The 27,922-nt window shown below is 37.5% G+C and overlaps 1 protein-coding gene across 3 annotated transcripts; it reads right to left on the minus strand.

Annotated features, from left to right (window-relative positions):
* Nucleotides 1-1,304: 1,304 nt before the first annotated feature.
* On the minus strand, nucleotides 1,305-27,897 carry LOC109030181 (dynein regulatory complex subunit 3). Of its 3 annotated transcripts, XM_072303412.1 has the most exons (11): nucleotides 27,648-27,894; nucleotides 23,920-24,109; nucleotides 22,850-23,007; nucleotides 11,232-11,357; nucleotides 8,754-8,926; nucleotides 7,905-8,108; nucleotides 7,524-7,664; nucleotides 6,550-6,745; nucleotides 5,809-6,000; nucleotides 2,188-2,306; nucleotides 1,305-1,503 (listed from the first exon to the last, which is right to left on the minus strand). In XM_072303412.1, exons 2-11 carry the CDS (start codon nucleotides 24,095-24,097, stop codon nucleotides 1,338-1,340), a joined length of 1,653 nt encoding a protein of 550 aa, XP_072159513.1. In that variant the 5' UTR covers nucleotides 24,098-24,109; nucleotides 27,648-27,894; the 3' UTR covers nucleotides 1,305-1,337. The 3 variants fall into 3 exon arrangements, with proteins under 3 accessions (XP_072159513.1, XP_072159514.1, XP_072159515.1); XM_072303413.1 differs by lacking the exon at nucleotides 5,809-6,000 and having other exon boundaries at nucleotides 27,648-27,897; XM_072303414.1 differs by lacking the exon at nucleotides 7,905-8,108 and having other exon boundaries at nucleotides 27,648-27,896.
* Nucleotides 27,898-27,922: the final 25 nt, after the last annotated feature.

Genomic DNA, 27,922 nt, shown 5'->3' on the forward strand with positions numbered 1-27,922 from the left:
ATTCTTCATCGGCGATATCGGCCTTTCCAAGTGTTGACTAAGCCCAGAGATGCGAATAGAACCTTTTTTGAAACGTAAAATTTCATTTTCTATGAAATTTCAAAGATTGTTCAGGGAATGCTAACACAATCCGCAACAATTATCCGAGAATTTGATGAGAAAATTTGAAATTTAACTTATAAGGTTATTTTTCGAATTTTAAAAATTAGGATTTTCCTGTTTCTAAACGTTTTGTGGGGTACTGGGATCATCGGCACTTAAAAATTATCGCGAATCCATATGGTAAAGAAATTCAGGACAGTCCTAGTACATTCGTTAATTTGTGAACTCGCGAAAAAGAAGAAGGAGAAAAATGAAAACTAAAAGAGCCCCGAGTAAATGAAGAAAAAATGATACTCCATTAACTCTAAAAAAAGAAAAGATGACAGCCCATGTACCTTGAAGTTTATTGGAGGTAGAGAATTTTTTTGCGATGTTTGACTCGAATATGACTTAAAGCATCCTCAGAGAGAAATCGAAGCGCTGGGTGCAGAAAGGGCATTTCTTGATTGCAGTGTCTAAGAATCTCCGCTCATGTTTCATCCATTACAATCAAAGAAAATTGTATAGAATTCGTTAAAACTTTTACTGATTTATCTTCATGATTTTGCAATGCTGAAAACGAAAAATTTCAGAAAATTCACCGAATAGTTTCCGCTGTGAAGTATTAAATTAGCAGTGAAGATTTTGAAACACCGCAACCAAGAAATGCTCTTTCTACACTCAACGACTTAATTATTTTGAGAGCCCGAGGGAAGTATCCTAGAAGCTGTATTTAGCTTATGAGCCTGACCTTTTCTTCATCTGACAATGTCGCATAAAAGGGTCAAAGGCTCACGTCAATCTCACTTAAAAATGGAATTCCTACTAATAGCTGAGAGTGGGTACACATAAGCGTACTATTGCCTAGTTCCATGCATGGAGCTTGAGGAGTTCATGAAAAGTTTTTACGCATCTACTTTACTATATTTCAAGTCTCAGACGATTTCTTATTTTTCAAGGTTTCATTGTTTCTGTGTAGGCTCTGCGATCGGTAAAATGTGAAAATAAAACAACACCGAAAAAAAAGTGAAGTTGATTTAACATTCTGGATGTAAAAAACGTGTGCGAGAACTTCTAAAATGCTGAATTACCCGCTGTAGTAATTACTTTAGCAACTAACTGCTGTGGCGGGTAATTCAGCATTTTATACACAACATTTTTCTACATCCAGAATGTTAAATTAACTTCAATTTTTTTTCGGTGAACTAAAATCATTCGCTATGTTCAGAAAATACTATTTTATTGACACTGCTTTATCACACAATTTGAGAAAGATCCTTGATCATTTGAAGCTCAGAGAATGAAAATTCCGTTTGTTCTTGGGGAGCCGTGTTTGACAGCTCTGCAGACAGCTCGACCAGCTGGAAGTCGGAGAAGGTATTTATTTGCAGTATCATGTTCCTGCTTCGAGCGAATTCTTTCCTGTGAAAAAAAAAGGAAGTAAGAATAGAAAATTTAAAGTGATCGTGCAATAGTATTACAACAGGCGGTTTGTGGTGTGGTTTTAAGTATGAGAACAGCATGCAAACTTCGCCTTTGACAACATGCGTATTCAACCCCATTACACTGGAGTAGTTATTGATTTAATTATTTAAAGAACGACCCTTTCATAATGAAGGCAAAGAATCGAATGATCGCGAAGTAGTTTATGGTAATTAGGAGAAAAATTTTCGTAAGCAAAAACCAGTTGTCCCTGGATGGTCTTTCAGGATATTTCGACACACTTCTAAATGAGTGACGAAAATAAACATATGGCTGGCAAAAGTGCAAAGCCACGTATCTCCATCGCAGTGTTTAAAAATGTTCGTTCTTACTTTATGTATCCGAAGAGAAACAATTCAACGATACAGCTTGAAATTTTTAAGAATATTCTGTTAAAGGTGAAGACAAGTCAAGGTAGGTAATTTTTAAGAAATTGCGTTGACTCGTTTTCCCGAAGTACAAATAAATTAAGACAGGAAGTCTGAAACGTCGCAAACGGAGATACGTGGTTTCGCACTTGAACCATCGATATATCGACGGTGAAACTTCCAAACCACGTATCTCGTTTTTTAATATTTCCTAATTATACATATATTTTTTTGACACAATAAAAATGTTACTCACTGTTCGAGCTGTTGGAAGAGGTCATCGTACCAATCCCAAGCAGAAATAATCAAAGTATCTTCTCTCTTGTCGATAACATTGTACATCATTTCCTTCGCAATATTTAACCGCTCCAAAATCTAAGCACATAATTTGAAATTATTGCCGTAGTTCCTAGCTGTTTATAATTTTGTTAGTAGAAATTCAGAAGAACATCCACAGCAGTGTTAGAATATCGAATGAACATAGAAATTAAAATTTTGATTTGAAACCTCATTTTCTCAAACTAGTATTAGCAGTTTGTCCGGTTATAGGACATTGCGTCAACGATTTTTTGTCCGCGCACCTGTTTTTTCCTATAATTACGTCCACGCGTTTTTTTAGGCACGGGAGTTTTGGTCCACGTGCCAGTTGAGACCCAAAGTTAATAATTGGCCCACATGTAAATACAAACGACAATTGCTCACGACGTTTTTGGATGAAAATGTAAAATGTCTTGGAAGAATGAGGGTTTGCTTGTTTTTTTTTTTTTTGTTTTGTCTGTTTGGTCCAACGGAGAATAATATATAGTTGAGAGTTTTGGTAAAAATGGGGGAGCGTCAGTTCCATGAGACAAAATTCACTAAAACTCTCTACACCTCTTTGGTGTAGCAGGACTTAATTATCTTTCAAGATTTTCCCACCTCGTTATACCTGAACCGGATAAACATCTATATTTGCCCCAGCTAAAGGCTCTTAGATTTTTCCAGTGCACGATAAGTATCTTGATTTATTTTGCGAGGAAATATCTCGTCACCTTCCCGGCAAAGTATCACAAGCGCCATTTTTACCGAAATTGAGTTATGAATAGTTCCGAAATAACGAGATGCATTTACATACGAAAATAATCATTTTTTTTACAACAAATATGTAGAAATATGAATAAAAGTCGATTAAAGTTGATGTACTTTCGTATCACAAGCGCCATTAGGGAGAAAAGTATCACAAGCGCCAAGTTCGGCAACCGCCTACCTTTCTGATTGTTTTACAATTTTTGTCACGGCAGTCTTCGGAATGACTTGAAACTAAATTATTTTCGCATGTAATTACATCTCGTTATTTCGAATATAATATTTTTTTTAGACTAAATATAAATAAATATTAAAAATACTCCATTGAAGTTGACGAACTTTTGTATCACAAGCGCCATGTAAGAGAAAAGTATCACAAGCGCCAAGTTGGGAATAATCGCTCATCTTTGAGATTGATTTTCGATATTAGTATCAACAACTTTTGGAATGACTTGGAGCGATTCGTCACTTTTCGGCCGAAGTATCACAAGCGCTATTTTTATTAAAGTTGAGTCATGGGTAGTTTTGAATTAATAAGATGCATTTACATACGAAAATAATATTTTTTTTTAGATTAAAAATGAAGAAATATGGAAAAAACTCCGTTAAATTTGATGGGCTTTCGTATCACAAGCGCCAATAGATTCTCAGAGTGCCCCGAGAAGCCGATATCACAAGCGCCAATTTTCAAAGAAAAACCCGTTTTTTTAAAGAAATTTTATTAAAATTCGAAGCAGGGAGGTGTGCTGGATCTATATTTCAAGTTTCAAGCCAAACATCCGTCTTTTACGGTCGCAATTCAGTTTTTTGTGTCTCTTGAAAAGTTGGCAAAGTGGCGCTTGTGATACTTTGCCGGGAAGGTGACGATCTGTACTTTAAAAGGATGCCTGTCATTCTTAATACGTTCAATTTCGTATAATATTGGGCAACACATCTGTTGTGACATAGTTGCTTCAGGCGCCGCCGCACGGCGGGCGGGCGGTCAGCGCGAAACGCGCATTGGCGCCTTCAAACCTAAGTGGATACTTCAAGCATTGTGCAATGCGTGAAGTATCCACTTAGGTTTGTAGGCGCCAGTGAGCCTCTCGCGCTGGCAGCACGCCGCTCCGCTCTCTTAAGCTTTAATATTTATACTCGCATGGTCAGCGTTTCCTAACTCAGGATTTTGAAATGTTTGAACACTCTGCATTGAATATTCCCACTTAAATTGATGGGGGAAAAATCTGTATCAATTTATCAAAGGAGAATAACAATGTAATGTGTGTTTTTTTTAAATATTGGTGGTTCCGTGTCAAATTTAATGATTTCCAAGGCCCTTTAATTTTTTCTTTTACATTTTGTGCTTTCACTGTGCTGCAGCGAGGTGTACGCGCAACGAAACGCTCAAAATTTGACGTATTTGACTCTAAAAGATCGATGTACAGATGGGTTAAAACTAAAGATTGCGTGCTTCTTGGTTTTTCTTCCTTTTTTATTCATTTTTGCAGTTTCTGTCGGCACAGCTGCGGCTTATTGAGATTAATATCGCTTGGTAAAGGTTTTACAAATATTTGTCACGTTTTAAAAATTTAAATGTTTTCATAATGAAGTAATAATTTCGTAAAGAAAATATTAAAAAAATAAAAAAAAATACCTACACACATATAAGGTATATTGTACATCGAATATTTGAAGGATAGAAATAAAACCAAATTTTCACCAATGACAATTTAAAAAGATGATTCAAAAGGAGAAAGTAATAACATTTCATTCAGAAAATGAGCAACCATAACAATGCCTCCTTCTCTCTCAATTTCTCATTTCCATATTGTCAAATAATTTTACATACCGACTAAAATATAACGCTTGAACCAAGTTACCGTTGCTTATTTTACGTGTCGGCGTAATTTACTGGACAAAAAAGGTGCGCGGACAAAAAATCGTTGACAACATGTCCTGAAACCGTTTGTCCTGTAACCAACAGGTGTTCTATTGCTCTGCTGAGAGTGCGACTACTTATTGAAACTAGAAATACTTCACAGAATGTCGACTTAAAGTAAGAAAAATCGGAAGTATCGAAAAAAAGAGATTTACAAATTTCCAGAACTGTAAAGTATTTCAAAATAAACAAAATTCAATGCGAAAAGAATCAGAAGAAAAATTATGATACGCATGAAGCATTTGCATACAGTTGGAAGTACTCGATTATTTGGCAGAGTTATTGCCGCAAGGGCTTAATTGCACTGCAACGTCGCAAAATTTTACCGAACAACTTATTTCTCGATTTCTTATTCGATTAAAGTTTTACACCCAGTAATATAGTCAAATCACGAAAAAAATAAAATCCAAAAATTGCAGAGAAACTTTTGTAACCGTTTTTGAGTAAATAAATGGATAAATCAATAAATAAATGGTAAGTAAAACTTTGCATCTGTAATGCAATTTAGCCCCTTTGATACTGATTTCTTCATTTAAAGGCCCCATTTCAAAAGTATTGTTGCACAAATCTGTCACGCATTTTGATCATTCCAGGAGAACAAAACATGTTTTTGGAAAATTTTGAATATATGTATTCCAATATCCTTACCTTTGCCATCAATAGAATAGAAACGTGCAATCTTGGATATTAACTTGGAGTCTCCAATGGGGCCATTCATAAAATACGTAACGCTCTAAAGGGGGGGGGGACGGGGGGGTCGGGGGGGGATCCTGCAGAGAGTTACGCTATTGTATTTTTATATAATAAAGGTTATAGACCTACGTTACAAAAGCGTTTACGAGGGGGGGGGGGGGGGTACTACCAGACGGAACTACAGTGAATCGTAAAACTTACCGCTTCAGCCTGTTCTGAGATTTGATTGTAGGCCTCCGTTTCATTTAGTGCTGAGTGGGTTTGAACGTGGTCCTTTAACAGCAGTATGAAATAGTTTACGTGTTCTCTGATTTGGCTGAAATAACCTTTTGCATTGTGAGTGAAATCTTTCACGATTGATTGAATGTTTTGCTTGAGGACTCCTAGCAGATCCTTCCGAATACGAGGAAAAATAAATCAAATTATGAAAATATAAAACCTGCATTTTGTTCTTTCTTGTCATTACTGCAGCCCCTTTCACTCTCTAAATTTTCATTTTTTGATCGCCCTTCATACTTACCCTGATTCATGGTAAAGTGGTCATTGTTCAATGGAAAACTTCGCTACGGACCACCGCGATATTAGAGTTCCTTCATTCCGTTGGGTATGCAACCTGATCTCCGGAGAGTTAGAATAGTTGCTCGAAGTCAAAGTGAACTCCCTTTCACTTACCCTAAACAAATTTTCTGAAAAGGGCATCTGAAGATTAATGTTGACGTCGTAAGTCCGCGACGACGTATCTCGTTTGCGGTGTTTGAAAATCTCCGCCTCTTTTTAATTTTTTTAAGGGAGAAGAAATCGACATTATTCCTTGAAGTTTTCGCAGAATATTCTTGGCTCTAAGAAGGAAAATCATGGCAGTTGTTAAAAATTCCCGTCGGGTATAGTTTGGCGTAAGTATGGCGGATAGATAAAAACATTCGAACTGTCTCTTATACTGACCTTTATTTGAATGCTGCGAATATCTTCAAGGCGCATCAACTCAAACCATATTTTCTGCAAGTGGGTTTCAAAAGTATCCTGCAACTTCTTCAGTTCCCCCAATACTTCCTCATTTTTGTGCCTCGACATTTTATTCATGTGTTTCTTTAGGTCGGAAAATATGGTGTTCTTCTCCTCCCCGAACTGATCAATAAGTCTACAGAAACCAACATCGAAATGCGTATGCGTGAAGGAATAGAAAAATATTTATCATCACGATTTTTGGTTTTTATGTTTGTACCTAGTCTGAATCATTCTGTGCGCATTTCAAGCAACAAAATGGACTTCAGAACATTCATTTTTAAACGAAAATCAATGGAATTTTTGGTGTGGTGCGATTAGAATGCTGCCGTGCTAAGAGAAAAATGCCGCATGAGCCCGCAGACGTTGTCACATGCCACACTCACCTCGATAAAAACCGAATTCACTGAGAAAATTCTGAATATTTAATTTTTCAGACGCTTTTGTTTGCAATTCGCAATCAATTGCACTCTATCAATTGAAAATATATTGCAAATATTTTTCGCAATCTATAATATATGAAAATTTCAAGGAAAAATATACATAACTTTCCTCAAAGAGTAAATATTTTATCAGGGAATATTTGGCAACGTCTAACAGCTTATACAGCGTTTCTCCTTAGGACGGCAGTATGGGCACAAAATATGTTTTTTCGTTCCCCTTTTTCAGTAGATCGAAATTTTGTTAGGGGAGAGAATTTTGTAAGCCAAGAGAGTGTGCATTTGTATTCCGAGTGTAAGGAAAGTTAAAGCGCCGTCATTCTTTAAGCATGCAATTCGGACATCCTTCAAGCAATGATGGTTGCATTCCAACCCTGAGATCGCAACTGACATAGTGTTTGACACTTGTTTAAGTCGTACAATGTAGGTAATAACGAACAATTCTTTCAAGTAAATATGAGGTTTGTTACTCACCCGCTACTTGTAGAAGCGAAATCTTGTTCAATTTTGGTCATTGACTCATTGTAGTCGTTCAACTCTTGAATTCGAAGAGACAGCTGTTTAAGTCCAAGTTCAAAAATTTGATGCGTGCACTCGAAAACAGCCGACTGAAACCTGATTTTTATGAAAGGTATTATTATTTAAAACAAGATTTTTCATTTTAAACAATCTGTATTCAAGAAATATCTACGTCTACTGGCTTAACTCGACCCGTGGGCAGGATTTTTGGTTGGTCAGTTAGCAGTTTATTGAAAAGATATCCTCAACACGATATTAGCCGTTAGCCTAACCCAACGTAATACATGTAATACGTATAATACGTGTAATGTAAAGTTTTCAAAAGAAAAAACTTACTTGTGGCAGTGCATTTGTGTTTCTGTTGTCTCGGCGTATATTTCTCTTAGATCATTTGATAAACCAAAAGAATCAAAAAGCTGGTGGTCCTCTAAATACTCAACAAAAGCATCTGTATGCAGTTCTAACTCACTCTCGTATATTTTTCCTTCAAATTTAATGTGATGACTCACTTTCGACATATCATCGGCGAATTTTCTTTGACTGTAATCAAAGAAAATATATCATTAAGGCCAAAAACTCGTTTGTGCATGTTCAACCTTGGTTTAAAACGTGACTTTGAAGATTCATTTCAAAGAGGCAGAAGATGTAACGAGAGAAGATTCTGATTTTGAAATAATTTTGTTTCAGATATGTGATATTTATGAACGAATTTTTTTTTTCATTTTCAACCCTTAGATCTGTAATGTTTACCCAATTCGTCGTACAAAAAAAAAATCCCTGAAAACGGGTCTGTTTTTATTAATGTTTCTATAACACGTGAGGTAATCATAATTGATAGCGATTCTTTGATCGACCGAATCGTTATCGTTTTTTTCGAAATTAAAAAAAAATCCAATACAATTTGACATCAGCTTATGTCTTCTAGTTCCTTTTGATAAATGCAATCTGAAAGGAAAGTGTCGAAGAATCCGCTGAAAAAAGGAATAAAGAAAGAAAGGAGAAACAATAGGAGACTGCTTCATGCGTCATGTTATAGGGGCGAGGCGTGAACGATAGATTATCGATATTTCCCCATTTGAGGGTATGATAAAGAATCGATTATTAAGGTATCCGCTGCGAACACTCTGCCTAACGATCCTTTTCCATAGGTTTAAATGGCAGATCAATCGATATATCGACACTTACACTAGAAGAAGTCGAGAGTCTTTGCCATCCTTCGTCCGCAACATTTGGAAATTGAGATAAACCAACTGCGGTAATTCTTTAGCCACGTGGTCGACGAAACTGCCAGCATTCGAGAAAGGGTTCCCGATCATTGTCAAAGTTCTTAAGTGTTCGAACTTCCGCAAATATTGAATCTAAAAAATAATAACGGTGATATGAGCATAAATATTTTAAAATGGAGAATACTCCTACTATTACATTTCAACATTTTCCACGGAAAACCTCTTTACTTTACACGAAAATAAACGAAATTGCTGATTTAACAAGTTTGTAGTTAAAAAAAAGTGTCCGACATGTTTCAATGTAGGTTTTACAATAAAAAAAAAATGCCAATTAAACTACCCCCGAGATTAAATTTACTTTCCACTATTGTCAAATTTACATTTAAAACATGTCAGATATATAAACAGTTTAATTTTTGAATCAGAAATCAATTTTTTTCCGTGTACACATGCCTGTAATTTTTTTCGGGATTTTTATAGGTGTATCAAAATTGTTTGACGAAAATGCATGCGAGTTCTTCTGAAAGAGGATAATATGCTGAAATGAAATACTAACAACGAACGATGCTTAGTCAAGAATAATTGGAATGTATGCTTACGTCTAAGAGCACCTATATGTATGTGAAATCGATGGGAGATAAGTCGTTTATAAAATAAGCAGTAAAATAATGCGATTTCTTCCCTCTTAGATTAGTCCAATTGGGCTTCATTTTGAAACTAGGAACTACAATTTCTGGCAAGTTTAGAAACAAAGTATGTACCATTAGTATTGCCCTATGCACATAACGACGGTGAAACTACCAAACCACGTATCTCGGTTTGCGACGTCGCAGACTTCTTGTCATACTTTATTTTTTAAATGAAAAACTACTTAACGTCCAGTCTTGAAAATTTCTGAGATTTTTCCTCTTTGTGCGGAGAAAATTCTGTGAAAATTTCAAGGAATGATATTGATTTGGTCTACTTCAAAACAATAAAATGTGAGCGTAGATTTTTAAACACCGCAAACGAGATACGTGGTTTGGTAGTTTCACCGTCGAAAGTGCTTTTACTGGTGAGCCGGAAATCTACTATTCGATCAGAATCTGATGGCTTATAAAGGGTTTCTTATGTCCCGCGTATCCCATGTCATGCTATTAAACATTCCATATCAATTGCGAAACTACAAAAACGAGTATCTAGTTTATGAGGCTTCAAAATCTCTATCCATCATATTTTATTAAATGTAAAGAAATAAAAAAAAAATATCTGAAATCAAAACGGGTTTACATCATGATAAAACGTCTAAATTAATTCAAATGTGCGTCATCCTTTCATCGGAGTAAAAAACCGGCAACTTATCGTCGCAGCTCTGACGTTCAGGCGTATCTCGATTTCCTCATGAGCCCCAAGAAGAATGGACTTACTTGTAAAACAAGGCTCAACAAACTTGAAATTGACCTACGCCCCTGTACCAGAGAAGCGACGCTATAATATGGAAGCTACCGCTCAGCGCCCTGCGCGCGGTTACGCGGGCAAAAAAAGTCCGAGCGCCTTCAATTCCTTGAATATGCAACACACACATCTCCAGAGCAAGAATAGTTGTATTTATTGGTTAAATCGCTATCATACTTCTCGTACTTTGACCAAGATGCCTGATTTAAGGTGCGTTGGTCTCCTTTCTAAATGGACGTATTTATGCTGAAAGGAATTATGTTGCATGCATATACCCTTTGCGCACATAATCCCTTTTAGCATAGAAACGTCCAAAAAATACTTGCCATTATTTACTTGATTGATAGGGCCACAATGTGACGATTTTTAGGGGAGCCCTGATCGGACCACATTTTTGCAATTAGGGATTAAAATTCATGGCTCGGTTTAGAAATGATTTATATAACATTATTTTCCCTTTGTACATTTAAGTGTTTTTACGGATGGGCCAGAAATTGTAGTTCCTAATTGCAAAATGTTCAACTGAACTATATTTTGCAATTAGAAACCCCTGTTTTGAGCTCTCTTTCGGCTGAGTTTCTCTACGTAGATAGGTGTTCTTTATGTGCGAGTTAGAGATTGTAGTTCCTCATTGCAAAATGCAGTTCAATTACTTTTACAAAAATAAGAGGTACTTACGAGATCTTGGCACCTTGTACGCCAATTGGACTTTATTTTGCAATTAGAATCTACAATTTCTGGCTCATCCTTAAAAACACTGAAGTACATAGAGGAGAACTAATGGCACGTACGTTGTTTCTATACTGAGCAGGACATTGTAGTTTCGAATTGCAAAATGTAGTTCAATTAGTGTATCTTGAGTTTCATTACCCATGAACTCATGGCTCCATGTATTAAAGGTGAATCTTCATCTAATCTGTCTCCTCCTTTACTCACTTGGGAGAATTTGACAGTTGAGGGATGGATGAGGTCTAGAAAATATTGAATAGAAAAACTGACTTACGTCATCCAAATCTGCGAGTAAGTTGTTACTGCAAACCAGGACCTTCAGCTGGGGGCAGTTGTCAAGATTCTCTAGTTTTGATATTTGATTGTAAGAAAGTGAAAGTTTTGACAGTTTAATTTGCTCCTGGGAAAGAAATTAGGAGGGACCTTTCAAAATTTCAAAATATGCATAAATTTTTAACACGGTGACAAATTTTATAGGTTTAGCTGGGCTGAATTTTATAACACCTGGGCTGAAACAGACCTAGAAAAAGCAGAACGGCTAGCGGATCATTTCGAAATGGCTTTCCAGCCACACAACGATATTGCCGCACCCTCCTCAGATTCAGAAAATGAGAGTTCCACTGACAATCCCGACTCCGAACCGCACAATCGGAGAGAGGTGTCCTCATTAAAAACTCGAAAATCAAGGAAAATACCACCAGTAAAAATCAAAACAATTTCTCCATCTGAGATAACTAAAGAAATTAAAGGTAAAATTAAAGCCAAAAAAGCTCCTGGCTATGACAAAATTTCAGGTCTTATTTTGAAAAACCTGCCGAACAAAGCAATTATGAAATTAACAGCTATTTTTAATGCAGTCATTCGTTGCAAATATATCCCCAAGCAATGGAAAATGGCAGAAATTTTCACTCTCCTAAAGCCAGATAAACCACCAGCAGAAGCTGCTTCTTATAGACCAATTTCCTTACTGCCGGTCATAGGAAAATTATTTGAAAAACTTTATATAAAACGTTTAAATGAAATTGTAAAGCAAAATAACTTAATCATTGATGCCCAATTTGGCTTTAGGGCTCAACATTCAACAGTGGATCAATTACACCGTGTCACTAAATTTATCGAAGATGCTTTGGAAAAGGGCGAATACTGCGTGGCTGTTTTCCTTGATGTAGCACAAGCGTTCGATCGAGTCTGGCATGAGAGGCTCGTCGATAAACTTTTCACCATGCTCCCATGTAACCATGTGGAGCTCCTATCGTCCTTTCTTACTGGAAGACAGTTCAGAGTCAGATATGAAAATACAACATCAGGTTTCAGACAAATACGAGCGGGAGTTCCACAGGGCTCCTGTCTTTCCCCTCTTCTCTACTCTCTCTTTACCACAGACATCCCACAGTCTGGAAGGAGGGGGAAACTGGGAGTTTATGCCGACGATACTCTCGTGCTAGCCTCGTCTAAAAGCTATAGAGAGGCACGTCATACAGCTCAGCAACACTCGAATAAAACAAATAAATGGACAATGAGAGATAAAACAAAATTAAATGCCTCAAAATCAGTTGAAGTAATTTTTACTAATCGTCCATATATTCACATCCCGCTTTCTTTAGGAGAAGATAAAATTCCACACGACTCTGTCGCCAAATATCTTGGACTTCACCTGGATTCCAGGCTCAGGTGGGGCAACCATATTAAAAAAAAAAGTAGCACAATTGCGACTGAAATTTTCCAGTATGCAGTGGCTCATCGGACGTAAGTCACGGTTATCTCTAAATATCAAGTTGCTCCTCTACAAATCAATGTTGAGGCCTGTTTGGAGTTACGGTTGCCAATTGTGGGGTTGCGCAGCCAAGTCAAATTTAGATAAAATAGAAATCATGCAAATGAAGATCCTGAGAAGTATTACTAAAGCAAGATGGTACGAGAGGAATGTAGATCGGTCGCCCAATTCCACACAGATAAATTAATAAGGCCTTTTTACTTTGAAGTAAATCTGTCTTTTTCTTTCTCCTTAATATTATAAAGGTAGTACTTTTTATAAAATGTAACTAGAATTAGTTTAATATTATTTAGACAATTAAGACAAGCTTTTAAAAGACTTATATGATGTCTAAAAGTGTTTATTGTACAAAATTTCTATTGTGCAAATAAAAAAAAAAAAAAAAAAAAAAAAAAAAAAAAAAAAAAAAAAAAAAAAAAAAAAAAAAAAAAGGTTTAGCTGGATCAAATATCATCACTCCTCTAACGTAAAAGGGCGTAATTACTTTCTGAGTTGAGCTCTATATTCCATACAGCTTAATGTGTTTCAGGACTCACATGAAAATGAAAATACGCTCTTGCGTCAACGGAGCGACGAAATTTAGTTATTGAGTTTTGTTCTATTTTGCCAAATAGAGTATTCTTTCGCACAATGCGTCTATATAATCTAATAGCTTGTTATCAATTGTTACCTTGTTTGAAATTTAAAGTATGGCAGCGGCCTTTGTGATATCAATTTTGTCTTTCGATTTAAGCACGTCCACATATGCCTCGGTTCGGCTGGAAATGGCAGACATTTCTGGCGGAACGTCTCAGACTGTTCTGTTCTATTATTTTCAACCTTGTTTCCTCGGATCTAAGAGTCATTGTCGCAAATGTTTTCGGAATATTTTAAATTCACCTTTTACTTTTTATTATAATTAAACTTAACATAAATTACCAGTCCTATTTTATTGCTCATGCGTCTGTTTTTAAAAACTCATAACATGGATAGAAAGATCCAACTATTGTTGAGAGTATGGCCTTCGTGATGTTTATGTCGCAGGCAGATAGTAAAATCAGGCATTTTATCAAATGCCTAGGCAGATAGTTAAATTTTGAAGGTCTACAAAATTTTGTGAATTTATGGCGGAGATCTCACGAGTTTTCAATATTTTAGGGAAAAATATCTCGTTAAACCTACGAACTCTTTTTGTCGATGCCTCTTCGATTGTTTCTCATATTTTTAAACGTTGAAATTCTAAAAGTTCTGTTTTTTATGACATGCTGCAAATTTCAAGATAAGTGGCGGCTCAGGAGCTAAAAATCATTTAAAATACTTTTGTGTGATGCAAATTTTTACTGATAATTTTTTCTTACGGGAGCAATTACATATTTTGTCTAAAATTAGGAAAATAATCAAAATTTCAATCTATGTTAATTTATTTGGTTATTTGCCTAGGCATTTGACAAAATGCCTGATTTTACTATTTGCTCGCGATATATACTTTGTGTTGTGACCCTGACGATGAAGCGCTTGCTTCGAAAAGTTTCGGTCAAAGTTTATTAATAAAATGTAAGTGTCTTTTTTTTATATAAAATTGTTACATTTTCTCTAGCACTTGGCTACACCCTACATACCAATATATTCAGTGTTACTACCTTTTAGACATTGTGTTATACAATATTCGCTGAACTTGATTTCCTATTTCAAAACATGTATTCCAGCGGATTAAATCATTTTGTTGTATCTCTTTCAGTAATTAATTAATCTATGAACCAAAAGTATCCTCGTGCTCAGTTCTCTCGGTAGTTTTTAATTTAGTTCAAATTTTCATTTATAAAACACGAATTTCCTGGTAAACTTATGAATATTTTTCTCCCAATTTTTCAGATTATGTTGATTGCAATTTCACCTAAAGCTCCTGAAAATTTCAAGGAAAAATGTTCATAACTTTTCTCAAAAATGAACATTTTACTGGAGGAAATTTGGCAAGTTTCGAATGCTCGCACGGCGTTCTCCCTTAGCACGATAGAATCACTGGGAGACTTTAACGCTTGAGAAGGAAAGTAAAACGTGCGTTGATGCAAGACAAAGAATTAGTGCGCAAGAGATTGCATACTTTCCAGGCTGTCATTGAAAACCACGCATTACGAGTGCTTCCGAGCCACGCGGTGGCGTGGCGTGAATTGCGATGTATCGATTGTTCTGCCATTTAAACCTATGGTAAAGAATCAATTATTAAGGTGTTCGTAGCGAACACCCTGTTCATCGATTATTTTCCATAGGTTTAAATGGCATAACAATCGATATATCGCAAAGCACGCCACGCCACTGGAGCCACCCTAAAGAAAGAGTAATCTCCGGGTTTTCCGGACCTGTAGACACCCTGATCTAGGGAGAGCAGGCCCAGCTGCAGAATACCTCTCATCGATAGCCAGAAAAATCAATCGGCAGAAAAAATGTTTGAAGTCAACACTCAAATCCCATCAGTCCGAACTCTGCATTGCGAAAGAACGTCCTATGAGCCCTCGGACGTTGCCAAAATTTGTGAGATAAAACGGGAATTTTGTGGGGAATTTGTGCCCCCCCCCCCCCCAAATTTGTTTATGAATTTTAATCGCGATTTCATCAAAACTATCTAAATATTTCAAGGAGAAATATTCATACCATACCTCACCAAGACATAATGTTAATATTATCGTGATACGCACCGCTTTTGTTTGTGGAACTACGCAATTCACTTGGATGGCATTTAGCAAAAAGGAACCAGCGGGATTACAGTGTTTTTAAGATCGTGCACCTTCTTCTGTACGTTTAAAATTACTTATAATCTATGTACAGTGTTAGAACTTACCTTCAGTATTTTCCTTCAAAACTAACAATTGTTTCGTGAGAAGCCAGAACTATTTGGACGGCATTTTGCAATTTGGAACTATAAATTTTGGCTCATATGAAAAAACACTCATATGCATTGGGGAACTAATGGCACATACGTTGTTTTTAAACTGAGCTAGAATTTATAGTTCTAAATTGCAAAATGCGGTCCATTTGTTATTCTGGGAGATTTCTTTGATAATTATGAAGACGCAATCTTTTTACAACACTGTAATTGCGTTGGTTCCTTTTTCCAAAATTTGATCCACTTAGAGACTATCTCTGGACTTTGCCCCCCGCCCCCCCTCTCTCTCTTTGTAGTTCAGTATTTTTTGCAGTTTCACTGTTACGGATCTGTCTCCGAAATAATTTATCTCCGTGTTATTTTTCCTGTTTGCGACCCCCCCCCCCCCCCCCCTCTGTAATTGTTTTGCAGCCCAGAGCTTTCTTGACCGGACCGCCAAAGAAACAAAACAGGGGATTTCCATGTCCTGATTACAATGACACGTAATTTCCATCATCCACCTCAGTAAAACAAAGGACCCCGCCTTCCTGTATCCGAATGATCTTAATGATGTTTACGATGGAATGCACCCCTTCCTAAAATTCCGCAAAGCTCGGATTTTCCGCCACTGGAAAACAAAGCAATAGTTTCTGAAATACATCCTAATTGCGGGAGGGGTCAGCAAAGGGGGGGGGGGGATTGTTTGTGGTGGCTACAAACCAACAGGTTACGAAGTTACAAAAGGGCAAACCCAACCCTAAATTTCAGTCAGTCGGGGTTCAGCAAACGAAGCTTCATGGGTGATCAGGTCATGTAGGTCAGCCAGTGGTGTTGTGTTGTTTTGTAGTGGTGAAGTGCAGTCAGATACCGGAATCACAACGCTTACGCTGCAGGTCCTAATCCGTGAGTACACTGTGTATAATATCTTATTCACAACTTCTACTGCAATAAAATTTATAGTTTAAAATTTATATCCTCTGCAATTCAAAAATTTATTTTTTAATTTCAAATTTTTTATATTTTAAATTTTAGATTTAAATTTTTACTTTAAAAATTTTAAAATTTTTGGTTTTCAATTTTATTTTTATATTAATGCTTCTTATCATTTTTCCCAATTTGTTCATACTCAATAGGTCAATAATACATATATATTACTACCACCACAACTATATACTCACTACTACTCATTCTATACTTACCTACTTACTTACTTACTTACTTACTTACTTACGTACAGTACTTACTATACTTATTTACTTACCATACTACTCACTATATACCTTCTACTACAATATTTATGGTATATATACACTATTGATCCATTGAGTCTGAAAAAATTGTTAAAAATGTTGTAAAACATTAACATAAAAATCAAATTAAAAAATAAAAATTATAAAATTTAAAAAGTAAAAATTTTAATTCTAAAGTTTAAAAGTTAAAATTTTTGAAATCAAAAAATTTAAATTCTAAAAATCTAAAATAAAGTTCTTAAACTGTAGCGACTGTTAACTGTTAAACTCTTTTCTTAAGCCGGATTTTTTCCCCTCCTCAAAAGCTTCACGTCAGCTTCTCTCTCTCTCATTTGTATGTATCTTTCCTGAATTGACGAGAGATGCGGTTAGATAATTTTCAGCATTTTAATCACAAGGAAAATTGATTGACTGCGTTTTTATTACTCTCTCGAATGAGAAACTAGTTTTGCTCTCTGTGTTTTACTTTCATTTATTTTTTTATCAGATTAATATGAAACGAACACAGTTAAAATTGTTGGAGGGTATGATCGAAAAATGAAAACGTGAATCGATCGACATGTATCGATCGACACCGATTCGATCGACAAATTATTTTAAAAACCGGTGTCGATTCGATCGAAAAATTAAAACGTCAATCGATCGACACCGATTCGATCGACAAATTATTAGAAAACCGGTGTCGATTCGATCGACATGAATCGATCGGAAAATGAAAACTTGAATCGATCAACACCGATTCGATCGACAGTTAATTTAAAAACATCTGTGTCGATTCGATCGACATGAATGGATCGAAAAATAAAAACGTGAATCGATGGACGTGAAACGATCGACACCGATTCAATCGACAACCGTGAATCGATCGACAAACCCTTGAATCGATCGACAAAAGCCGTGAGTCGATCGAATTTTGTCGATCGAATCAATGTCGATCGATTCACGTTTTTATTTTTCGATCCATTCATGTCGATCGAATCGACACGAGTGTTTTTTAATTAACTGTCGATCGAATCGGTGTCGATCGATTCACGTTTTCATTTTTCGATCGATTCATGTCGATCGAATCGACACCGGTTTTTCAATAATTTGTCGATCGAATCGGTGTCGATCGATTCACGTTTTCATTTTTCGATTGATTCATGTCGATCGAATCCATACCCTCCAAAATTGTTTCACCTTGTTTTATTTAGTGTTTTTTCTTGTATACTTTAAACTACTTTTCCTCTTTTTCTGTAGTTTCAGACCAGTAGGAAGAACATTCTTTCAAACTGTTCAGCTTAATTTCATTTTCCGTTTTATATTCCGTAAACCTCAAACTACCTAATTTTCTTTTGTTTATCTTTTTTTTTTCAGATCGGCAAGAAACGAAGCGCTCACAGCGGAAGCTGTTTTACTCGCAATTTGATCGCAGTAGGAAAAACAGTTTTTCAAACTGTTCAGCTTAATTTCATTTTCCGTTTTATATTCCGTAAACCTCAAACTACCTAATTTTCTTTTGTTTATCTTTTTTTTCAGATCGGCAAGAAACGAAGCGCTCACAGCGGAAGCTGTTTTACTCGCAATTAATTTTCACAAATAATAATAATAATAATAATAATATTTTTTTTTTTTAATTTTTTTTTTTAATTTCACATTAATAATATTTAGTGTTGCAAATATTAACATAGATTTTCGCATAATTAAGCAGAAAAACACTGAGACGTTTTTAATCACTTATCAATTTTTTATCATTTATAATCACTTTAAAATGACTTTTATTAGTCGCTCACATCGTCTGACATAAGGGCATAACTACACTCTGCAATGAGCCCTGTCTTCCATATGCTTCAATGCTTTTCCGGGCTCATCTCAATGTGTAGTTACGCCCTTCTGTCAGCCAAGTGACAAGTAAAAATTAGCTACATTACATTCCAAATAAATAATTAATTTTGCATTAGAGTAAGAGCAGCAGCTTCAGCAGTTTGCATAAGCTTTATCAAATTGATTTTACATGAACAAAACTCTTTTTCCACTAAACTTTTTATTTTCACGTTAGGTTAAGCTCCAACTAATCATCCTTTTTTTTATTCTTAGTTTGTTTCAGGTCTGCAAAAAACGAAGAAAATGCTCCGCACGATGAGCCATTGAAGACGGAAGTAGTGCCCTCCCAAAATGTATACCTATTTGTTCTATCGTGTCCTTAACTTAAATACCCTCAGTTGCTAAAAGAGATGAAAAGTATTTGCAATTCCTATAAGTTCTGCATAGTTCTCGTGTGATACCTACTATCGAACAATACTGCATTCAACTGAAAGTAATTGGACTGAATCATGTAGAAAGGAATTATCTTTTTCGGTTTATTGTAGCATAGACATAAATGCCATGAATTTTTCTAAATGAGCCAGAAAAATTAATTTCTTTTTGCGTAATACAGTTCAGTTACTCTACAGCTGAATGCAAACTTGAAATTAACGAGAAAAACAAAAGCACTAAGAAACGTAGCTCTGACGCATTATCTGACGTAAGGGAGTACCTCGATTTTCGTATGGGCCTCAGAAAGCATGGTTTTATATGCGAAAGAGAGGTCACATGGAAATTGAGATATGCCCTTACATCAGAAGGGAACGGTATGTAACAAGGTGGTACAATAGTGATTAATAATAAAAGAGGTAGTAGATAAGGCAAATGGTACAATAGTGCTGCGTCCACACAATTTTGCTGGGAAAACAAGGCCAAAAAGTTTCTAAAAAATAGAAATCAAAAGTTCTATTTGGCCTCGTTTCCCTCACAAAATAGTGTGGACCCAGAACTATTTTACCACCTCTCTGCAATTAACGCTGCATGATATAGTCCAAAAGCATCACGGAACTGGATTTTAAATTTGAAAAAGTAATACCTAAACTTTGATATCTGAATTTTGGCATGGTGCCTTGACTAAAATTTTGACAAGAGATAAATGAACAAATGGATCATGGACCTATGCACGCTAAAAGGAAGTATGTTGCATGCAAATAGTTCCCTTTAGCATTTATAAGTCCAACGTAATAATCTGTGGCGTGGCGTGAAATGCGATATATCGATTGTTATGCCATGTAAACCCATGGTAAAGAATCGATTATTAAGGTGCCCACTGCGAACACCCTGTTTGTCGATCATTTTCCATAGGATTAAATGGCATAACAATCGATTTATCGCAATTCACTCTACACCACTGATGATCATAGAACCAAACTTTTAACTACGTGGATGAGGGATTAAATAGAAATGTAGAAGCCGGTTTTGTCACCTGTTGTTAATCATACTAATAATTCATGATTTGCCTTGTTTGTTTCAGATGCGGCTGAAGATTCGGGCTTGGGGGGAGGGATCGCTGAGGGGGGAGGTTCCCAGGGAAGGGGGGTTCGTAGGGTTGGGAAGTATCGCGGAACTAGGATTCCCAGGGGGGAGAGTCCCGGGGAGAGGGGGGTCCGTGGGGTTGGGTGAGGCATCGCGGGGTAGGGTTTCCTAAGGGGGCTCCCGGGGAGAGGGGGGATGTCCGTGGGGTTTAAGTAGGATCGCGGAGTAGGGTTTCCAAGGGGGGAGGGGCCGCGGAGTAGAATCAGGGGGGGAGGAGTAGGATTTTTTTTTTTTTTTTTTTTTTTTCCGCGACTGGCTTGCTGAGATCCTCCGGGGCGTTACGTCCCGGGGTCCGCCGTCGCCGGCAGGGGCGCCCGCCAGGACCCCGAGGGTCCGTTGGGCGTCCCTGCCCCCGACCCCCCGCGAGGGGGGTCTTTGCCCCCCCGCAAGGGGGGGCTTTTTCCCCCCCTCGCGGGGGGTCGGGGGTGGGGGCGCCCAGCGGACCCTTATGGGGTCCCGGCGGGCGCCCCTGCCGGCGACGGCGGCTCCGGGGCGTTACGCCCCGGAGGATCTCAGCAAGCCACGAGTGGAAAAAAAAAAAAAAAAAAAAAAAAAAAGGGAGGAGGTGGGAAAGGAACCTGGGGGCCGGAGGGGCCGGAAGCCGGGGTTGGGGGAGGCCGTCATCGTAACGGGATCGTCGTACCAGGATCATCGTACCGGGATCGTCGAATTTTTTTTTTTTTTTTTTTTTTTTTTTTTTTTTTCTTCTGTTTCAGGTGCAGCTGCCGTTCCCGCAACCGAAGGTAAGATACCGTTTTATTTCTCCTCATTTCTAAGTAAGGGTTATAATCGTTATTCAGGTTTAGTGGGCACTACTTCCGTCTTACGAGCAGAGCTGCTATTTAGCAGAATCAAAAATGGCATGGAGCAGAGGAAGCTGGAGCTGCGTCAGCGTTGGTAAGTACTTCATCCCCCCCCCCCCCCCGTGGATTAGGGCTCATGGCGATACCACGTTAAAAAAAGCGCGCCCAAAGCTCTACCTCCAGGAGCAGTACCGTATCATTTACCTGATCGGACTCTTCTAAGGTGGTGTGGAAACGAGCTTTTCAAAAGTTGTTTCCCCATTCCTTTTACGATTTGTGCTTTATACTGCCGTGCTGAGGAAAAACGCCGTATGAACATTTGAGAGGTGCCAAATTTCCCCCGATAAAATGTTTAGTTTTTTCCTTGACATTTTCAGGAACTTTAGGTGAAATTGCGATCAAAATTATCTGAAAATTTGGGAGAAAAATATTTAAACATTTTCCCGAAAATTTGTGATATAGCGGAGGAAATTTGGCAACGCCTGAAGGTTTATACGGCGTTCTTCCTTAGCACGGCAATATAGGTTCTGGCTGACGTCAAAACCTGAGAATCTTTTTTTATTGAACCATACGAAACTGAAATTTTCAGGTGAGAGCAACACGAAGCTGAAGAAGTGTGAATTTTCTTTTTTACACGAAGAGCAGTAATTCAATACCTGCAGCCGGATTGTTGAACCTTTAACTGGCTATGTCGACAAGATAAGACAAGACATGGCCCTATTTGCGCCGTGTAATATATCGATTTTCGATTCTTGTCGTGCCGACATAAATTTCAACAATCAGGCTGCTGGTAAGTGCTATCAGATGCCTACAATGAGGCATCAGTTTCTAATAGACCAAATTTAGAGAAAATTTCCTCACGGAAATTGAATGAACTTTACGCTAAAGAGCAACATGTATATTTTATCAATAACCTGATGACGCTAGCCAGGTTTTGAATTTCTACTCGTCATGTATGGTAGGCCAAGGTGATGTCACAAGTCTGGTTGGTATACTGCCGTGCATAGGAAGAACGCCGTATAAACATCCGAGAGTTGCCAAATTTCCTTGGATGTAAGGTTTATTTTTGAGGAAAGTTATGAACATTTTTCTTTGAGATTTTCTGGAGCGTTAGGCAAAGCTTAAATTGAGAACAAAATTATTTGAAAAATTGGAAGAAAATTATTCATACATTCACTAGGAAATTCGTGTTTTATCAAAGGAAATGTGGCAACGACTGAAGGTTCATACGGCGTTTTTCCATAGCACAGCAGTATAGGATCTACGGTTTGTAATTTGCGTTACACTGCACCGTTCCGCTTGAGAGCCTCTCCATTACAATCTACGAAAATACCCCATTCCGGTGTGATCCATCTTATTCTTTCAACTAGAGGGTATGCCTCCAAACCAGCTTCGCCCCCCCCCCCCCCCGCTCCCCACCCTCCAAGCGCTTTGCGCCTATGCGTTTAGCCCTCGATAGACAATCAAATTCCGAACCAATTCCGATCAAAGTAGACATGCTGATGCCTGATGGTCACCATCTACCATCAAATTTTGACGGGCCGCACTTATTTGATCAAAGTAAGATTAGAATAAAGTGCCACCATTCATCATTTTCTGCCATAGGAAACATTTCTGCTAAGTTTCCATTTATAAATGAAGCAAATTAATGAGTTTGAGACTGATGACTCCCGACACTTTGATGCTACTTTGATCGGCATTGGTTAGGGAATTTCATCGTCTATGCAGGGCTTTTCGCGTCACGCGATACCTACCGCTGTTAAGATTTTACATCGTAGATAAAATATTTAGGAGTGACAATTAATCAAGCTCGAAATACAGGAGAAAATGGCAATTACTCATTCATACCTCTAGATTCTCAATTTTTTTAATCTGATTGAAGCTCAGATCTAATTTCGTCAAATTGACAAGGTTCTCTATATTCTCAATTTTTTGGATACTATTGTTGTTCAAGTAGAGCTCCGTTAAATTAGTAAGCATCCATAGACTGTCTATACATATGATACCTGCAAAAAGATGAATATACAAAAGCAGTGAGCTACTAGATATGCGGTGATAGTGTGAGATTGAACAAGAAAAAAAGTACTGAACGTCTCCGGGTCAAACAGCTAGACTGACCATAAGCATATTCTGCGGGCCAAAAAAATACGTTTTTCTTCTTGAAAGATTTTTCCCAAGAGTGTTACAGGTTCGAGCTACAGTCTCTGAAGATATTCTAGAAAATCTTCGTTTTTCCTGAAATTTGGTGACGTTTGTGGGCCAAAACTCATAAAAAGAGCCGTAATATTGTTTAGGCTGAATTTATTAATGACTCAAAAATCTCTAAATCACAAGAGAACGGGAAAATTCAGCGATTTTCAGGAGGTCTTCGATCTTTGGAGCAAGAGGGAAGGAGTTGCCACCATTAAAACGCTAATTCACTATAAACTTAAGCCCTTTAAAAAAATGTCTTTCATCATTTGTCGAGATTCTTGCAGGCTCGATGTTCTGAAAATAGCACCCTCACTGAGTGAAAAAACAAAAATCGCCCTAAAAAACCCAAAATCACGTGTAACCCCCACTTCAACTCACGATTTGGAGATTTTTCCATTTACAAATTCAATACTAATAATATTGGTGACCACTTATCATGACTATGAACGTTGCCGAAATTTATGAAAAGCGACGATGTCCCTGAAAATAAAACGGTACCGTAGCTCCCACCGGGAGGGGGGGGGGGGGTCTTTGGAAAACCTAATTTCAGCCAATAGTCGCACGGCAAGGTGGACAAGTTGCCCTTTGTTTGTATGAGTTGCAGGGAAGCTCTGACGATAACGCCTTATACATGCAACTATTGCTACGCGAAAGCTGTCTGAGTTGCATACGAAAAAAATGAAGGCGCTTCCACTTTCCCTCTTTTCACAACATAAAGCAGTCACCTCTGAATTCCAAACGAAGAGTGTTGACGGCAGCAATACGATCGTGAATTCGTTTGCCTGCTCTCTCGTCGAATTTTCCTTCTACCTCCGATTTGAGGACAATATCTTGGATCGTCTCCACACTGATAACTGCTGTAGTTCCCGAACCTCCCAAAGTATCCTCTCCCGCACACGTCATGTTAATTCAAATCTGAATTCAAACGAAAACAAGGGCTGAGTTAAAACAAATTATATAATATAACGATAACCAAAGTACCAAGGTACGAAACCACGTATCTCCGTTCTGCCTTGCTACAGAAGAACGCCGTGTGAATATTCGAGGGTTGCCGAATTTCTATGGATGAAACTTGTATTTTTTAGGAAAATTATACGAATTTTAGATTAAATCGCGAGAAAAACTTGTATGAAATCTTTAAGAAAAAAATTCAACATGTTTCTGGTAGATTCATCTTTAAGAAAAAAATTCAACATGTTTCTGGTAGATTCGGTTTATATTGGAGGAAATATGGCAACGTCCGAAGGCTCATACGGCGTTATTCCTTATAACGGCAGCATTGCGGTGTTGCCAAATTTCCACTCCTATTTTTTTACGAAGGGTAAAAAGCCAAATTCAGGGCTTTAAAATTAAACAGAAGATTGACGAAGAAACTACTAGACGACGTATCTAGTTTGATGTGTTTAAAAATCTCTGTAAACATTTTATTTTTTTTTTCTGAGGAGAACGACTCAATAAGTATCATTCCTTGAAGTTTACACAGAGTTTTCATCGCTTAGAGATGAAAAATCACGGAAGTTTTCAAGAATCAATGTTCATTACTTCTTCATTTAAAAAATAAAGTATGACAGGGAGCCTGCAACGTCACGAACCGAGACACGTGGTTTTGTAGTTTCGCTGTTGATATTATGCCATCAGAGAAGATAAATCAAGGAAGTTTTCGAGAAATTTTGTCGACTAGTTTAAGTTTTCGAAAGTAAAAATATTTTCTCTCCGGAGCAATTAGTTAGTGTTCCCATGAAAAATATTTCCTCTTCGGAACGATAGGTTATTGCTGGGAAGAGAAAATATTTCTCTTTGGAGCATTTAGTTAGTGTTCCAGAGAAAAATATTTTCTCTCTGGAGCAAATAGTTAATGTTTCGAAGAAAAATATTTTCTCTCTGGAGCAATTAGTAAGTTCCGTAGAAAAATATTTTCTCTTCGGAACGATAAGTTGTTGCTGAGAGGAGAAAATATTTTTCTCCGGAACAATAAGTTACCATTTGGGAGAGATTTTTTTCCCCCCTGAGTAAGTGGTTTCTGCAAAAGAGAAACACGTTATCTTGCCTGAATAATTAGTTAGTGCTTAGGAACGAATATATTCTCCTCTAAAGTATCTACTCATTTCTCAAGGGAGAAAAAATTCCTTCCCTGAACACATTCTCAATCCTAGAGAGGGGCATTCTCTCACAGTGGTCTTGAAGCAAGAAGAGAATGCGACAAAAATGTACCCAAAAAAGATTTGCAGCAGGGGATGAATCTATGGTACGTGTTAACTCAAAATCTTGGCTGATCCTATTTCCGAGTTATCGGAATTTGAAATTCTGGGTTTCTATTTATTTGTCCGATATTAAATTGGTGTCGATCGGTTCACGTTTTTATTTTTCGTCCAATTCATGTCGATCACACTCTCAACTGAACAATTCGCCTTCAGCTTTGTCCGCAGCAATTGTTAAGAATAAGTTGTGCGTGGCGATTTCAGTTCATTACATACTCGACTTACTGAAGGCGTTTATGTGCACAAGTAGTGCAATCTGTTGGAGAACGACCGAAGTGGGGGTTGAGCGATTCATTCAATCTCACTTCTGTTGTTCTCTAATAGGGTGCTCCTTTTTCGCACATAAAACGCCTTCAGAGAGTCAAGTATGTAATGAGCTGAGATCAGCACGCACATCATATGCGGAATAACAATTGCTGCGGACACAGCTGAGGACGAATTAAAACCACTATATAATACATGTTGGAAAACATTTTGGTTCTTTAATTAATATTGTTACCAATAGAAAGTTGTATTTTAAGGTCTTTTTATGGGGGATTCTCGAAAAACTTTTCACGATTAACTAAGTTTAAATGCAAAATAAAACTGCAGGGACAGTTGCGGCAACATTTTGGGATCACAAGACACATTTTTGACATCCTAGATGCTTAAACAGTATAATATTATTTCAATGCACGTTTACTCCGCTAACTCCGCGGATGTCCCGAAGGGGCCCCCGCGGCGAATTTTTTTCGAGTCATCGTTTTTTTCCTATAATGTTGTAATTTTGTTATACTTTTCAATCACTAAAAGGCCCCGAATTCCTTGAAAATTTGTCTCTAAGAGACATGGAAGGTCGCCAAAAGCATTCGTGATGAAGGGACCCCCAATGAATCTTGAGAATGGGTTATTTTAAAGTTCAAGTACTGTAGAATCCAACTCCAATAAGGCCTACGTGTTTAAAAAGTGAAATTTTCAAAATGTACCGGGAGAGGGCCCCCAGACCTTCTTAGAGGGGCCCCCGAACGACAGGAGGGGCCCTTACATTTAGGTCTCCTCCTAACTTTTCGACCACCGCAGTCCGCCACTGTGTGCCACTACTGCAGTTTCGACCGTTAAGGCCGTAGTTTAAGGGCGCTAAAGCCAGGATTGATTTTCGCAAACAGATAATTTTTGCAAAATAATTAAAAATTAAGAAGCAGGAGAAATTTAACTAAATAATAAACGGAACTCAAATCTACAGTATAATGCAAAAAAATTTGGAAAATCTCGTCATGAAAATACAGAAGATTCAAAAACGCCTTCAATTGAGGCGTGATACCTCACGCGTTCCGGAGAGTTCAAATAGTTGTATCCCTGCTCCTTAGCAAGGCGATAGAAGGTAAATATTGAAGCAGCGTCCCCGCTTGGTTTTTTGGCTTTCCTGTGCCGCTACTGTAGTTTCGACCGTTCAGGCCGTAGTATAAGGGCGCTAAAGCCAGGGTTGTATTTCGCAAGTGGATAGTTTTTGCAGAATAATTAAGAAATAAGAAGCAGGAGTAATTTAACTAAATAATAAAAGGAACTCAAATCTACAATATAATGCAAGAAAATTTGGAAAATCTAGTCATGTAAATACAGAAGATTCGAAAACGCCTTCAAATGAGGCGTCATACCTCATGCGTTCCGGAGAGTTCAAATAGTTGTATCCCTGCGCCTTGGCAAGGCGATGGAAGCTTAATATTGAAGTATCGTCCCGGATTGGTTTTTCGGCATTCCTGTGCCGGTACTATAGTTTCGACCGTTAAGGCCGTTTTCTAGGGGCGCTAAAGCCGGATTGTACTTCGCAAAAAGATAATCGTAGCAGAATAATTATGAATTAAAACGGAGAAATAATATTACTAAATAATAAGAGGAACTCAAAATATAATGCAAAAAAATTTCGAAAATCTCGTCATAAAAATACAGAAGATTCGAAAACGCCTTCAATTGAGGCGTGATACCTCACGCGTTCCGGAGAGTTCAAATAGTTGTATCCCTGCGCCTTAGCAAGGCGATGGAAGTTTAATATTGAAGTAGCGTCCCCGCTTGGTTTTTCGGCTTTTCTTTGCGGAGGAAGTCTGCATGCAACGAGAGGGTATGTATTCGATCAACATGAATCGAAATTAAGATTGAAACTATACAAGTTTCATTAGTTTTTGACTAGATAGGGTCAAAATAAATTTATGTTTACTCACCTTTATAAAAATGCGACATATTCTGGCAAAGTATTGGTTTAAATAATTTAATAAAGGTTAGACACCATACTTTATGGTTTCCCAGCAAGCATACAGTTCACTTTGACACAGCGTAATGGAAAACATCACTAAATTTCTAAAAAAAGGGAGTTTCTTAATACCAACCCCACCACCGTAGGTACACAATATCAGCCCTCACTGATATTCTCGTCACCATAGCAACCAGATATAATAGACTGTGGCTGACTAACGATGCCAGCAGCTTCGCTTCGTAT

The sequence above is a fragment of the Bemisia tabaci genome, chromosome 8 (assembly GCF_918797505.1).
Source record: "Bemisia tabaci chromosome 8, PGI_BMITA_v3".
Taxonomy (NCBI): domain Eukaryota; kingdom Metazoa; phylum Arthropoda; class Insecta; order Hemiptera; family Aleyrodidae; genus Bemisia; species Bemisia tabaci.